The sequence below is a fragment of the Centruroides vittatus genome, unplaced genomic scaffold (assembly GCF_030686945.1).
Source record: "Centruroides vittatus isolate TY-2023 unplaced genomic scaffold, ASM3068694v2 contig_2920, whole genome shotgun sequence".
In the NCBI taxonomy this organism is placed as follows: Eukaryota; Metazoa; Arthropoda; class Arachnida; order Scorpiones; family Buthidae; genus Centruroides; species Centruroides vittatus.
Window position 1 is genome coordinate 1 of NW_027121859.1, and position 15,056 is coordinate 15,056.

Consider the following 15,056-nt stretch of genomic DNA (forward strand, 5'->3'; position numbering starts at 1 on the left):
ATATTAAGTAATAAATCTATATACTGTATACTGTATATATAAAAGGATGTCTGTCTGTTTTCTATAAACTTATAAACTTTTTGACCAATTTGTATTAATTTTTACATATTTACTCTCTATTATCCTACGAAAAATATAGACTCTCGCAAAAACTTTCCTGATTTCATCCCCATAACAGTTCGTGATAAGCGTAGTCAAGGTAACCAAACTTTTAATTGTGTTTGTATTTTAGTATTTGTCGTTACTATTCGCCTGGCATATTTTCTGCTGGTAAGTTTATAAAGGTGAGTCTAGACAAATTTTACACTAAAATCACTTAACAAGGGAATGCCATTCGAACAGCCCGCGGACCACACAGGTAGATAATCATTGCTTTAGTTACGTTTCCGTAACGACGACGATTTATTTTTCAAGAATAACTCCATAAAACACAACAAATAAATTATCAAATTATTTCTCTAGCACCCGTAAAACTTTTCTACAATTTTTAGATTACGAAGTACTGTATTAAATTTTTAATTATCGTATACGTTTTTCCTAACGAATTTTATTCTTCTTCACTTTAGTCTCGTATTATTTAATAACGGCAAAGCATATATTATTTTCATTTTGCTAAATTAAATGTTTTAAATCAGTACGCAGAAAACAATGTTTGACTTACAAGGGAAAGTTCTCTGCAACGTAACTCCGTCGTACCCGAGTAGGTTGGTTTTATTCATTCTGAACTTTGTTTCTAATGCTTTATCTAAGTGAATTTCTCTGTTATGTTATCTGGTGTTTTCATAATATAAAAGTACCGTAGTTATTTAATAATAAAGTGAAGACATTGTTACACCGTTTCGTTATTTTAACTACTCATTGACAAACGATTTTAAACAGACTACAGACAATAACGAACCATTAAAAAAATAATAATAAGAAGAAATCTTAATGGAAACATTTTATTTCCAAACAGGAAAGCATGCATATTATATATATATATATATATGTGAAACCTCGTTATTTCGATATCGGATAATTCGAAGTCAAGTCCAATCACCGGCAGAGAGAATAGGATTTTGCATACGTTTTAGTTCGAATAATTCGAAATACGCGTACAATGAAATTTGGAATCATTATCCGGTTACCAGCAAAAATATCGTGTAATTCGAAATCTTCCATTATAAAAATGTGTTCATAAGAAAGTTTCCACTCCCAAGTTGCAATGTTTAATTAATTGGTAAAACCAAAATTGTTTTATATAACAAGTATATCTGTAAATTTAGATGACATGATTCTAAATACATATTTATAGATCTAAGCATTTAATCTGAATTCTAAAGTAATTTGATTATTTATTTATTCTGTTTTTTAATCGTGAAAAATAAACTGGCGTTATCAAATTAAATTAAAAAATTTCCACGACGAATTTACATTTCCTAATGTGAATTCATCCTGGCAATTTTTTAATGTAATAATTAATTTTATAATTGTATTAGCCACCGCTAGAGGGTTTTTTAACTTATTTACATTGGACGGAAAACATGTAGCCTCGTATAAAAGGTCTGTTTCGCCGTGAATTTGTTATTGCCTCTACAAAGCGTGTGAAAGGACAGAAGGAGTCGGACTCATTTATATGTATAGTCCAGAAAGAAATATTTTTTTTTAATTGACGTTATCAAATCTTCAGTCGGCGAGTTGTGTTACAGAATGTTACGATATTACAGGAACGTTACAGATGTAGTGTTGATCGAACTGTGGTTTTGGGAGTCCGACGACTTCTCCGGAAATGTGTGACAAATATTACGCGACGACGTTTCTGGGTAGTCACGTTAGCAATTGACGTCGAAATCCGGTCACATTTCATTTCCTACGATTCCGCAACGAAAACAAACTTACGTAATGGCGCCCCGATCGATGCAGAGTTGTTAAATAGTCCTATCGTTTTGTTTATGACGCTTTTTTATATCGATCGGCAACAGACAATTCTCGGTGGTTTGGAAATTTACGTCCAGTTTGTTTGTTAAAACAAAATTAAGAAGAAAATCCGTACTGACAAGAAACTATAATTTTACCAAAAATTTATTTTCGAAGATTTAAAATAGATAATAATCGTGGAATTGTGATTACTTACAAGCTACAGAATTAAAATACAATTAATATTTACAGTGCAATACAGGCTTAAATTCGAATTATTCTATTACTCATTTCTTCCAAAACAATCACGGAAGATGCAGTATAACTCATCTTCCGTGGATAAATAATAAATCTAACAGTGTACCGCTGATTCAACCGTACGACGAAATTCTTTCTTTCACGAAAACTCTCGCAAGATCTCAGAAATGAATACTTCGCACTCTTCGGGTAACCTTATGTTGTTAACTTCCGCGAAAGTTTTCAACAACAGACTATTTTCGTGAATGTCCCTTATTTCCTGCTTTAATTGAACATTCATTTGTTGTAATTGGGATATTTCACTTTTGATATCGTTAGTTTTTTCTTTTGAATTTTCTATCCTTTCTTGGATGTGCGCTCTGAAGGCTGCGGCGTAACCGTGATTTTTTATTGTTCTTCTACGCCGCTTGATTAAGACTTTTAATTCTTCATTGTACTGATGATGTTTAATTAGCCGATTCAGAAGCGGCGTAGAAAACCTCGTCAACTCTTCGTCCGAAAGAAGCTGTTTTACCTTATCTCTGTCGTTTTCCTAAAAGAAACAGGATGAATTTAAGAATAAGTCGTTATTAATAAATAAGAATTAATCATTAATTCTTTTTATTTTCATTTACGCGTAAACCTTCATTCGTGAGCTACTTTACTTCTATGATGCACTTTTCCACTATGTTCGTCATTCAATAGTACACAAATATTTCGTTAAATATTTAACGTTATTAAATACGAATACAAGAATATTTTAAAATGAAATGAATATATTATTCTTATTATTTTGGATGTTTTGTATTAATAATAGTTCCAGAACTTATCCCTTCTCTAAAACAGTTTCGTTTCCGAAAAAGGATACAATTCAGTGCAATATCGAAGGATTTTATTTTTAACTAATTTAATTATAATATGCTTTAATTAGTCTTAAAAATAAATGAATAATGATTATTTATTAATTTTGATAAGTTCGATTTCACACCATAATAATAATGCAGTGCATTATGTGAAATAAATTTAATTTTATAAAGACTAGGTTATAGTCATTTAAAGCACGAGTTGTTAAAAAAAACTAAAAGGAATGGCCGTCAATACAATTAATATAAATCTCTAATTTAACATGTGATTTCTTATATCAAGTCTAATTTATAATATTTAATTGTCTCGACAGTTACTTTGTCATAATACAAACACAAATAAAACGAAACTTACCATTGAGGATCGAACAACACTTTCAGCATCTTACGGAATGGATGAGCTGTGATGACAGACCGAGCTGTTGCATTCTAGATACCGAGCGACTCTAAAACACGAGCTTTTATAGCAAAATGGTAGGTACTTGATAGGTGTTTACGTGTGACGTCAAAAGAATAAGACAACAGTGTGAAGGCAGGAAAAGTAAATCCTTAAGGCTATTTACCGGGAACTCGTTATCCTTAATGACGTTGTTTGCTGATAACTCATTAGCATTCTTCGTGCATCGTAAAATATATAAATAGTTTCAAACACTATGTAAGTAACTATTTATATATTTTAAGCAATATACAAGTGATAGCTGCAGAATGTATGCAAAATTAAAATATATTTTCTTAAAATAGTCATAGTTCTTTCACATAAGAATAAAATTATCGTTGATCTTCTTAATGATGTCAAGTGAATATTAAATTTGATTAAATTCTATGAAAATACCAAATACATTTTATTTTATTTAAAAAATTAATATTGCAATGATTTCTCTTCCGGTTCTTTCGTAATAAATTCAATTGGTGAGTGTGAAATTAATCTGTAAATTATAATTGCAAATAAATTTACATGAAAGCGTCTTTACAAATATTATTATACCGATGTTTTCAAAGCTTTATATCGAAGTTTTTATTTACCTATAATAATAAAAAAACAGTTCTCGCCGTGTTATCGTCGATATTGGTAACCGAATCCCCGATATTATCGAAAGTATTAATAGTTTTAAGAATAAATTCCTGGTCAGTAATGACAACCACAATAACGCATATTTTACATTATTTAAAGAATTGAATAGAAACGTTTACAGATATAAAAACGAAAGAAATGTCTTCTTCTTTTTAATAAATCTATTCGGCAAATTTCTAAGACATCGTGTCATTTTAATCGTTTTAAAATGTTTTATGTAACAAAAAGTCGATAGAAATAAATTCGATTAAAACTAATAAATAATGACGAACCGATAAATAGTTGCAATTAAATTCTTTTCAACGAATTATTTTTCATTGAAAGAAACTTTAGAACGAGCGATGAATAAACACATTTGATCAAGAGATAAGAAAAACAAGATACAAAACATTTCCGGAAAACCTGTTAACAAGATAAATAAGATTAACAAGGCATAAAACAGATATTGTAATTGTCTTAGGTTTTCAATTCTATTGCATTAAATTCGCTATAAAGAAAGAAAGAAACATCGAGATGAATTCTTGTTGTATCTGTTTCAAATGCTGAAAATACTAAATGAACTTTTTCTAGGAAAAAGTTGTTTTCTGTGTATTTAGTGGAAAGAATAATCGTCAGATTAAGCAATTGGCCTGAGGCCCTAATGGCGTTTTCATTTGCTAGATTCATGCTGTGAAAAGCCATCGTGCAGAAATTGTCTAATTAACCGAATTTTGTTGTTTTCTTCTATGACTAATTTGTAGCATTATCCAACTTATTTACTCAAAAATAATGAAGAAAACCAAAAATACTATATATTTGATTTTAATTTATTTGAGAGAAAAATGTTTTACATAGCAGTATAATTTTTATATTTCATAGCTAAAACAGTAATAATATTACAGTTTAAGAAATTTTTATTTATACGTTTATTATATTCGAACAAACAACAGTGTATGCAAATACTTTGTTAATCCCCGATACTGTCATATAGGCTATATACACTAGAAAGTTCAACCCCAGCTTCTCTCCAATATTTTCTCCTTCAAGTTCTATTTATATATTTATTTTTTATAAGTAAAATTGCAAACTGTGTTGATAATTGTTTTAAAATATTTTTTCCGTAATGAGGAATAATAAAATGATTTCATTTTTAATTTTTCTCTATGCTCGTAATTATTTAGTTTTATGTTTTTATTTTATATAGTCTTTATGTGCGAATGTTTTAACAATGTTTAAACAAATTTACTGTAACTTAATTTTAATTAATGCACCCAGTAAAATCCTTATGATTATCAATTTAAATATCTTCAACAAACTGTAATTTAAGTGTTAGAAATATCGGCGATAGCTAAAAATAATAAATTATCCGTTTGTTGCAATCATCCGATTTAAGCTGAAAAACAATTAATGTTTTGTCTGTTTACAGTACTTAATTATATCCATGATATATTATTAAAAGTTTGTCAACACCTCACCTCCCATAGTCGACAACAACTTGTGGCTTTATTTCTACAGCCACGCGTTTCTTTTCTTACCATTGTAATCATAACTTTGCCTCTCTGCATCGCCATTTTCTGTTCGTTTTTCTATTTTTATTTAATGAATAACAACCGGAACCTCTCTTTTATTCGTCCCTAATATTCTGTAAAGATCCGTACGGCACGATATAAGATAATTCGTTAACTGTGGGGAAGTGTAAAAATTATTTGTTGTTAGGTAGTGGCATTTGTCTAACGAGTCTGCTAATAATAAAACAATTTGGGATGGGAATGGCATATTTTTATATTTCTCGTTTAGAAGAGTACCTTTTCCAGTATAAATAATAAAACTATAAATATCCGGATGCGGATTCACACAAATTATAGAATTTCACACGGAAACGAGACCGTTTGAGAGGAATGTATTGTTTCCACGATAGACGACCTTTGAAATAGTACGAGACTCTCCTTTACTGCTATGTCTCTTTCTGGGGTATAGCGACTGAGTTTAAATTTATTACTATCGGCCAAATTTTGTCCAGTTTTGGTTTTGGATGGGTATTCGGATCATAAGTTTAATTATTGGTTAAAATGTAAATTTTGATTCATTGCAAAATATCTATATTTTGAAATTAATTTGCCAAAAATTGAGATGAGAAATATCTCTTTCGTAGTCCAATACATCCTCTCATCCGGTTTGTACATTATTCGCTGAATTATACAAACAGTTATATGGTTAATATTCTTATACAAATATAAATAAAATATTTTATATTACTAAAATATTTATTCTATAATAATTTGTAGTTTTATTATATGCTAACCAAACCTAACCTAACAAATTTTACAGAAAAAACTACCACGAAAAAATATAATAATTTGAAATGCAATATCTTATAAAAAGCATTTTTTTAAAATTTTAATATAAAACTTTTTTCTTTTATTATGTATTATTTAAATATATTTTTCTTTCATGTAACACAGACGAAAGGATACACGCGCGGCAGTACGGTGTTTACAACTGATTGACCTTGAGAACAGCTGTTGGTCGACGTTCGCGGGACATTTTCAACAACGCCTCAGGACAAGTAGAGTTTCTAGACACGTGTATATTAGTTATCGTAAATACTCAAATATATTACATTATTTTCGATGATATATACTATTTCTATAGGCGAGAACCAGAAAAAAGGTCCAAAACGAACTTCTATTGATTGCAAAATTGTTCTCTTTTCTATTTATCTATTCTGCATATGTAAATATAACTTTTAATATTTAGCTTCAAGTCGTCACGAAAGTTTCTCACGAAAACAGAAGAAAATTTAGAAGAAGATTTTTATTTTATTTTATTGCAATGTATACTTGTCGGAAATACGTATGTATGCACAGTTTCCACTTGATGGGAGATTGCGGAAATTGAGTATCGAAATTCCATCTTGATATACAGAGTTAAGTTAATAAAAAGCGCGTAAACACGGAAAAGGCGCCATCGAGAATCGATGAATCGTTACGATATTTTTGAACATGAAAGCCAAGGAAGGAGGCAAGTAACGAAAAGCGAACGTCAGTGAAATCATGCTCGACGTTCCAAACGTCATTGTCAAACTTCTAGGCTTACAGGAAGGCGGCGCTGAACGTTTGATGTTTACGTTTTCGCCATGAAAACGTCGGCGGCAACCTCTGTATTTTGGCGAGAGAAAAACACTCGTGACGAAATTAAGCAAATTAAATTATTTATTTATATTTATTAAATAGACAAGTGAAAAAGAAAAATTTCGAAATTATTGTTTACGTCATTTAAGCACGTGAAAATATTGTATGGTATATGAAGTAATAATCACAAAATATTATGTTTTTATAAACAGTGGGGTGAGGCGGTGAACGTCACTTTCAAAAGGGCGTTATTTTGGGAGCACATATTGAAATTTTTATTGACTGCAATGTACAATAGCGAAGTAAATAATTTACTTAATTGACTTATTTGATCATTTTTCAATGTAAATACGTGTAATTTATTATAAATTATAATAAATAAACGATGCTATAAACACAGTTAACTTCTTCCGAACCCATTATTTTTATTCTAATTAACTTTATACGCCCGATGAATAAGCAAATCTGGAACAACTGATAAGAAAACAAGACACAAAACACCTTTTGAAAACTTTTTAACACCGTAAGTGAGATCGACAAGCGATGAGAAAGATAATTGTCTCTGTACTTTTAGTTGTGGTCGTTAAGTATCCCTTTCATAAATACATTTTAACTTTGATATTAATAATTGTTATTAATGACAAGCGTTTCGATATTTATCACCAATTAACCGAATTTTTAAATTATTTATTCTTACGAGACATTCCTTTTGCATTCGGTAGAATTTACAGTTGGGAACTAATGTGCATTTGAAGATTAATCCAAGACAACGTTAACCTAATTTAATAAGATATTATTTTAATAGATTAATAATATGAAAATTATAATGATTAATTTAGGAAACATAATTTATTCCGTATAAATTCAAGAATTATCAATTGTATAACGTTTAAAATATATAAATAGTTACAAACACTAAACTATGCATTAAGAATGCTAATGAGTTCTCGGTTTCCATTTTCCCTCGCTTGTTTATTTGCTAATTATTTTTAACGTCACAATTGAACAACTGCCCAAAACAGGTGCTTGGACATTACAGTCGTTTAGTACCTAAGAAGCAATTTAGTATTACCCTCGTGCACTGAATTTCGTATAAATTTTTAGCTATTCCTTAAATAACTGAAAATATTTTTCGGCTGCAATGGAAAGTTTTATTTATTTATGTTTTTATTTATTTATTTATTTATTAGAAAAACAATAGTTTTTTTCCTGCAAGAAACCCACCAGTACACATGAATTTATAATCCTTGCAGACGACGAATTGATCAGTCGATCGATTGACGAACCAAAACAGTTTTTTTTTTAAAGTGGCCGGATACCAAAGATGGGCGGCGATCAGATATATGAAATGGCGGAGAACATACTTGAAACGCCGTGAACGAGAAGAAAATTGTAAAGATAAGCTGAAGAAATTAATTGGCAAGTTGAAAAACGACACGAAAGAGATGAAGAACGACATTTCTGAATCGAAAGACGAAAATTCAAATTTAAAGGAAGAAGCCCGGCAATTGAAAGAAGACGTTCTCAGAGCAGTGGCGTAGCGAACATGACTGGCGCCCGGGGCACGACACTTTATTGGCGTCCCCTCCCCCTCCAGAAACACATAGTTTGTCTTGGAAACCATTTGGGCGCCCCTCTGCGAGTGGCAACCGGTGCACGATACACCCCCGTGCACCACCCTCGCTACGCCACTGTCTCAGAGTGAAATCTACGTACAAATCGAGAAATGCAACGTTACCAAAGAAGATAGAAAAGTACACAAGGAAAATCTTAAAGGATTTTAATGAATTAGCAGACCATCTTTTCATACCCGGTCCATCACATTGGCAGTTTAATGAATATGCTGGAAGGCCGATTAATTGAGATATTTTGTAAACTTGACTGTAAATATTTCTAAATGTTAAATTCAATATTAATTTTTAATTGTTTAATTTTGAAATTATCAAACATACACGGAATGTACAAAATACTTACCGGTATTTTAAGTAGATTTTTTAAAATAAATTAAATCGTATTATAATTTGATTGATTGAATATGTTAACTCCAGTCCAAATAGTTAGTAGTAATATTAGAATATGAAAACTTATCAGACCACTGAGCGTTTTTCTTTTAGTTTTTACTTCTCCGGCTCTGTTATATATAAAAGAGGGAAAGACTGTCGATCGGTTAAAAACTGACCCCTGAAGATTTTTACAGTTTTGAACTCGGAACCTTGAAACGTCCAGAAATGAAAAAAAAATTCGAATGTTTTTTCTCTTTGTTTATGGATGTTAGGGTATGGGGAAGGGGCAATCGCGGCCCGAGGTAATCATAAAATGCGGGGCCTCTCCAAATATATAGCTTGTGGTAAAAATTATACAATATAATTTTATTCAAAAAATATAAATAAATGTATTTTAAATTTATTTACATGTACAAAAATAAAACAATAAAACTAAATAGATTTGTAATATTTTAAGTTATATGAAGTTGTAAAAAATTAAAATTCTGTTTAATACTTTACACTGCAGATTTCTTTTCAAATCTAAACAGCATATTTAAATATTGTAATGCAGTTGCGTTAGACACATGATTTCAGCACGCCGCACATTTTAATTTCGTCGTAACAATCGGCACCATTTATATCCCGATTAACGTTATTTCTTAATACTAGATATGAATCCATATAATACCTCTCGAGCCTTTCTTTGTCGTCTTTAATTAACGCGATTTTAACAGCTGTCTTTACCTGACAGATACGTTTTCCTCAGCAAATAAGGCGTTGATGAGTTTTCTATTCGTGCCGAAAGTGATTTGCAATGTAGCTTTGCATTTTAATTAAGATACTTGGAAAATTTAGCGCATCACTGCTAATGTGATGCTGTTTTCTTTCTTTATAAGCTAATTTTAAAACAGTACTCGACGTTTTGTTTGCTTAAAATCAAATCGAAATGTCTGCAGATAAAATGCATATCGGGTATACTTAGGGATTGCAATTGCTGGATCCCTCATCCAGCAATCCAGCTGGATCCAGAGCATTCTTCGGCCTGCTGGATCCAGCGCTGCGGATCCGCAAATACTCAATTAACTTTCTAAATAATGGTGCAAAAGTCTACGTTGTCGGCGTTGCCAATTTGCTACGTGCGCTATCGCTCGGTGGCGAGAGTGACGTTGCCGTTCAGTGTGGGACGTGCTACACCCCCTCTCTATACCGCATCGCCCGCCTTTTTACTTCTGCTGATCTAATTGCCAGTTGACTTCCCGCTCTCGCTAAATAAAGTGTCTTCGCGTTAAATAAAATAAGTAACTCCTCTCCTAGTCCTGGTGCATAATTCTAATTTACAGTCGGTTGTGACGTCAATGAATCACGTGACGGAACGATTTATGATTGTTTGATGACCCCGAAATCAACTAGCGTAGAGGCAGAAAGGGCCTTCGCAGCGGGATATATATGCAATTCATTAAGAAGTCGGTTGGGAGACAACACCATCAATACCATTTGTTTCTTGAGATCCTATTTCCAGAAAAGTAAAAAAAATAACAGAAGTGATTGATTTAATTTTATTTAATCATTTAAAATACTTTATTCAAGACAAGACTAATATTTTATAACTTCTACTCTAATTCTATTAAGTATGAGTTTTTAACTTTAATTCTATAAGTAATTAGTGGGCTACGATAGCCAATTTTATTGTGAAAATTAGTGAGAAACTGAGACAACCTAGTTAGTTAAACAGTTAAATTAATGAGTATCAGTCACTTAGATATATGATGATATGAATGTATGTGATTCATGATTGTGATAATAGTAACTAACTACTAGACTACTACTAATTACTTACTCACTACTTTACTAACACTAATAATTAAATTACTCATAAATAACTACAGACCGACATGTAGAGCCTATATAAAAAAACTGGTAAAACTGATAGCCACTTAGCCACTGATTATTCGTCCTTACATTATTATAATATATTAGTATAAATTAATTATTGCTGTTATTTAACTTAAAGATTACATTAAATGTTTAGTTAGATTATAATTATAAAGTTAATTATCTCTATCTCAAGTGTTAAACCGAACCAAAGTTAAGTTTACTACCTAAATGTGTAAGAAGTTTTACTGATTTATAGTGACCAGTCTAAATAATAAAAGTTTCTTAAAACATTTTTTTTAAAAATACTTATTTCTTTTAAAAATACCATAAATTGCTGGATAGATAGATAGATAACACTTTATTGCACCAAAAATACATCCGCGCTGGATCCAGCTGGAATGATGTTGGTCCAGCAAAAATCCAGCTGAATTGAAAACACTGCTGGATTGCAATCCCTAGGTATACTATGTGAAGCGGGCAATGCATTACGGTATATGTTTACAACATCTTGTTATTCCAGATAATTTGCGATTCAAATGAGATTTTTAACATTTTATTGTAAAATTGAAATCGTATTGAAATGCACTAGAAAATGTGTTTTTTATCTGACGTGAAAAGTTTGTTTTTTGGCGTTAACAGCATCGAACGTCACATCTGTGTGATTCATTCGCCGTAGACCATTTTATAATTGTTTTTATTTAATTTCACAAAAGTGAACACGAAATTGTTAAAAAAAATTATTTTTTCTAAACAGAATAGTCTTTATATGAAATTTGCCAAACGTCTTATATACTATTGTTATATAATTTATCCGAGGTAATACTTAAAAATAAATGGTCGTTGTGAAATCTTAATTCGGTGGGTTTTGTTGTAGAATGTTACGGTGTTACCGGAAAAGTAACTTATGCAAGGTTTATCAATCTGCGGTCGGCGGACACTTCGCAGCTCAAAAAGAGGTGAATGACAATTAGGGAAATATGATTTCGCTATCCTATCACGTGATGCCTGAAAGTATAGTGAAAATACTTACACGAGAGGAATAATTTGTCAGGAAGCCGTCACAGTTGTCAGGTGCTCGAAGAAGTGACTGGGTAATCACGTGACCGAGTGAATGCGACAATACTTCATGTCACAAGTTTTGTCAATATATATTTACATTGCCAAGTTCACAAAATATCTCTCAATCAATCCACCTTTCATCATGATTATTAAACTACCTAGGTGATGGACCGGGTGTTGAAAGAGGGTCTGCCGATTCATTAAAATCATCTAAAATTTCCCTTATATACTTACGCAAGAAAAAAAGAAAATTATACCATCTAATGGAAAAATATACCCGTTAAAATTATATACCAATATAAAATTGTAAAACTCCAACTGTAGGAGATTAGAAAAACCCGAAATGTACATCTTGGAGATCAAAAGTCTAATAAAAAATAGTAAGAAAAATCCAGTAAAAACCGTGGTGCGATAAGTCCACCCAAACAGCCAAAAAGTAGCTATAAAAAAATAAAACAATAAGGGGCAAAAAGGACAGGAAGCTTTATCAATAAAGCCTTAAGTTATAATTCGTTGAAGATATTTAAATTAATAAAGCATTCAGTACAAATTCTTACGATTAATTAAAATTAATTTAGAACAACCTCACTGTAACATTCGTATATAAAGAATAAATAAAACGTAAAGATAAAACTAAATAATTACGATTGTAGAGAAAAATTAATAATGAAATCTTAGTTTTTCCGTTTCGAGAGATAATATTTGAAAATAAGTTTTTCATTTATAATACTAATAATACAATTTTTAACATAATTTTTAATTTTAGTCATTTGAAAAAGAGAGGAGAAACACAGTGTTTCTACACATTAAAATATATAAAGTAGGCATGAAACCAATTTTAAATAATTTTTTTCTCGGTCAAATCAACTTGTTTTAAGAGCTTCAAATGAGAAAAAAGAAGGCCGTTCGCCAATGGATTTAATGTTACTACTACCAATTTCTCAATAATACTGTCAACATCGCTTTTCGGAAATATTTTATTTCGTTATTCGAATTCGTATATCGTCATGCCCGACACGAAACCTTATAAAATGCCACGAAATGTTTGCAGTCGATTAATTTAAAACCTATTTGATCTTTTTAAAAAAGTTAATAACTGCAAAATGCTTGGCATTATTTTAATCTATTTATTTTGTATAAATAGTCATTATCTTTTTTTCTTAATTTGTTTATAATAACATTTTAAAGCTTTCATTTAATCAATAAAACTTTAAAAAATGTAGAACTTGGAAGAGGAAAGATTGGAGAGAAGCTGGGGTTGAACTCTCTAGTGTATATAGCCTATATGACAGTATTGGGGATTAATAAAATATTTGCACACACTGAAGTTTGTTGGAATATAATAAACGTATAAATAAAAATTTCTTAAACTGTAATATTATTACTGTTTTTAACTATGAAATATAAAAATTATATTGCTATGTAAAGTATTTTTCTCTCAAATAAATTAAAATCAAATATATAGTATTTTTGGTTTTCTTCATTATTTTTGAGTAATTAAGTTGGATAATGCTACCAATTAATCATAGAAGAAAACAACAAAATTCGGTTAATTAGACAATTTGTGCACGATAACTTTTCACAGCATGAATCTAGCAAATGAAAACGCCATTAGTCTGTCTACCTTGGGCCACAGGCCAATTGCTTAATCTGACGATTATTCATTCCACTAAATACACAGAAAACAACTTTTTCCTAGAAAAAGTTCATTTAGTATTTTCAGCATTTGAAACAGATACAACAAGAATTCATCTCGATGTTTCTTTCTTTCTTTATAGCGAATTTAATGCAATAGAATTGAAAACCTAAGACAATTACAATATCTGTTTTATGCCTTGTTAATCTTATTTACCTTGTTAAGAGGTTTTCCAGAAATGTTTTGTATCTTGTTTTTCTTATCGCTTGATCAAATGTGTTTATTCGTCACTCGTTCTAAACTTTCTTTCAATGAAAAAGAATTCGTTGAAAAGAATTTAATTACGACTATTTATCGGTTCGTCATTATTTATTACTTTTAATCATATTTATTTCTATCGACTTTTTGTTAAATAAAACATTTTAAAACGATCAAAATGACACGCTGTCTTAGAAATTTGCCGAATAGATTTATTAAAAAGAAAAAGGCATTTCTTTCGTTTTTATGTCTGTAAACGTTTCTATTCAATTCTTTAAATAATGTAAAATATGCATTATTTTGGTTGTCATTACTGACCAGGAATTTATTCTTAAAACTACTTTCGATAATGCCGGGGATTCGGTTACCAATATCGACGATAACACGGCGATAACTGTTTCTTTTTATTATAGGTAGATAAAAACTTCGATATAAAGTTTTGAAATGATCGGTATAATAATATTTGTAAAGACGCTTTCATGCAAATTTATTTGCAATTATAATTTACAGATTAATTTCACACTCACCAATTGAATTTATTACGAAAGATCCTGAAGAGAAATCATTGCAACATTAATTTTTTAAATAAAATAAAATGTATTTGGTATTTTCATAAAATTTAATCGAATTGAATATTCACTTGACATCATTAAGAAGCTCAACGATAATTTTATTCTTGTGTGAAAGAACTATGAGTATTTTAAGAAAATATATTTTAATTTTGCATAAATTCTGCAGCTATCAATTGTATATTGCTTAAAATATATAAATAGTTACTTACATAGTGTTTGAAACTATTTATATATTTTACGATGCACGAAGAATGCTAATGAGTTATCAGCAAACAACGTCATTAAGGATAACGAGTTCCCGGTAAATAGCCTTAAGGATTTACTTTTCCTGCCTTCACACTATTGTCTTATTATTTTGACGTCACACGTAAACACCTATCAAGTACCTATCATTTTGCTATAAAAGCTCCGGTTTTAGAGTCGCTCGGTATCTAGAATGCTCAGTCTGTCACCACAGCTCATCCATTCCGTAAAATACTGAAAGCGTTGTTCG

The 15,056-nt window shown here is 30.5% G+C and overlaps 1 protein-coding gene across 1 annotated transcript; it reads right to left on the reverse strand.

Annotated features, from left to right (window-relative positions):
* Window positions 1–2,293: 2,293 nt before the first annotated feature.
* On the reverse strand, window positions 2,294–5,618 carry LOC136972481 (transcription factor MafG-like). Its single transcript, XM_067267074.1, has 2 exons — window positions 5,583–5,618; window positions 2,294–2,686 (listed from the first exon to the last, which is right to left on the reverse strand). The coding sequence occupies exons 1-2, from the start codon at window positions 5,616–5,618 to the stop codon at window positions 2,294–2,296; spliced, it is 429 nt and encodes a 142-aa protein (XP_067123175.1).
* Window positions 5,619–15,056: the final 9,438 nt, after the last annotated feature.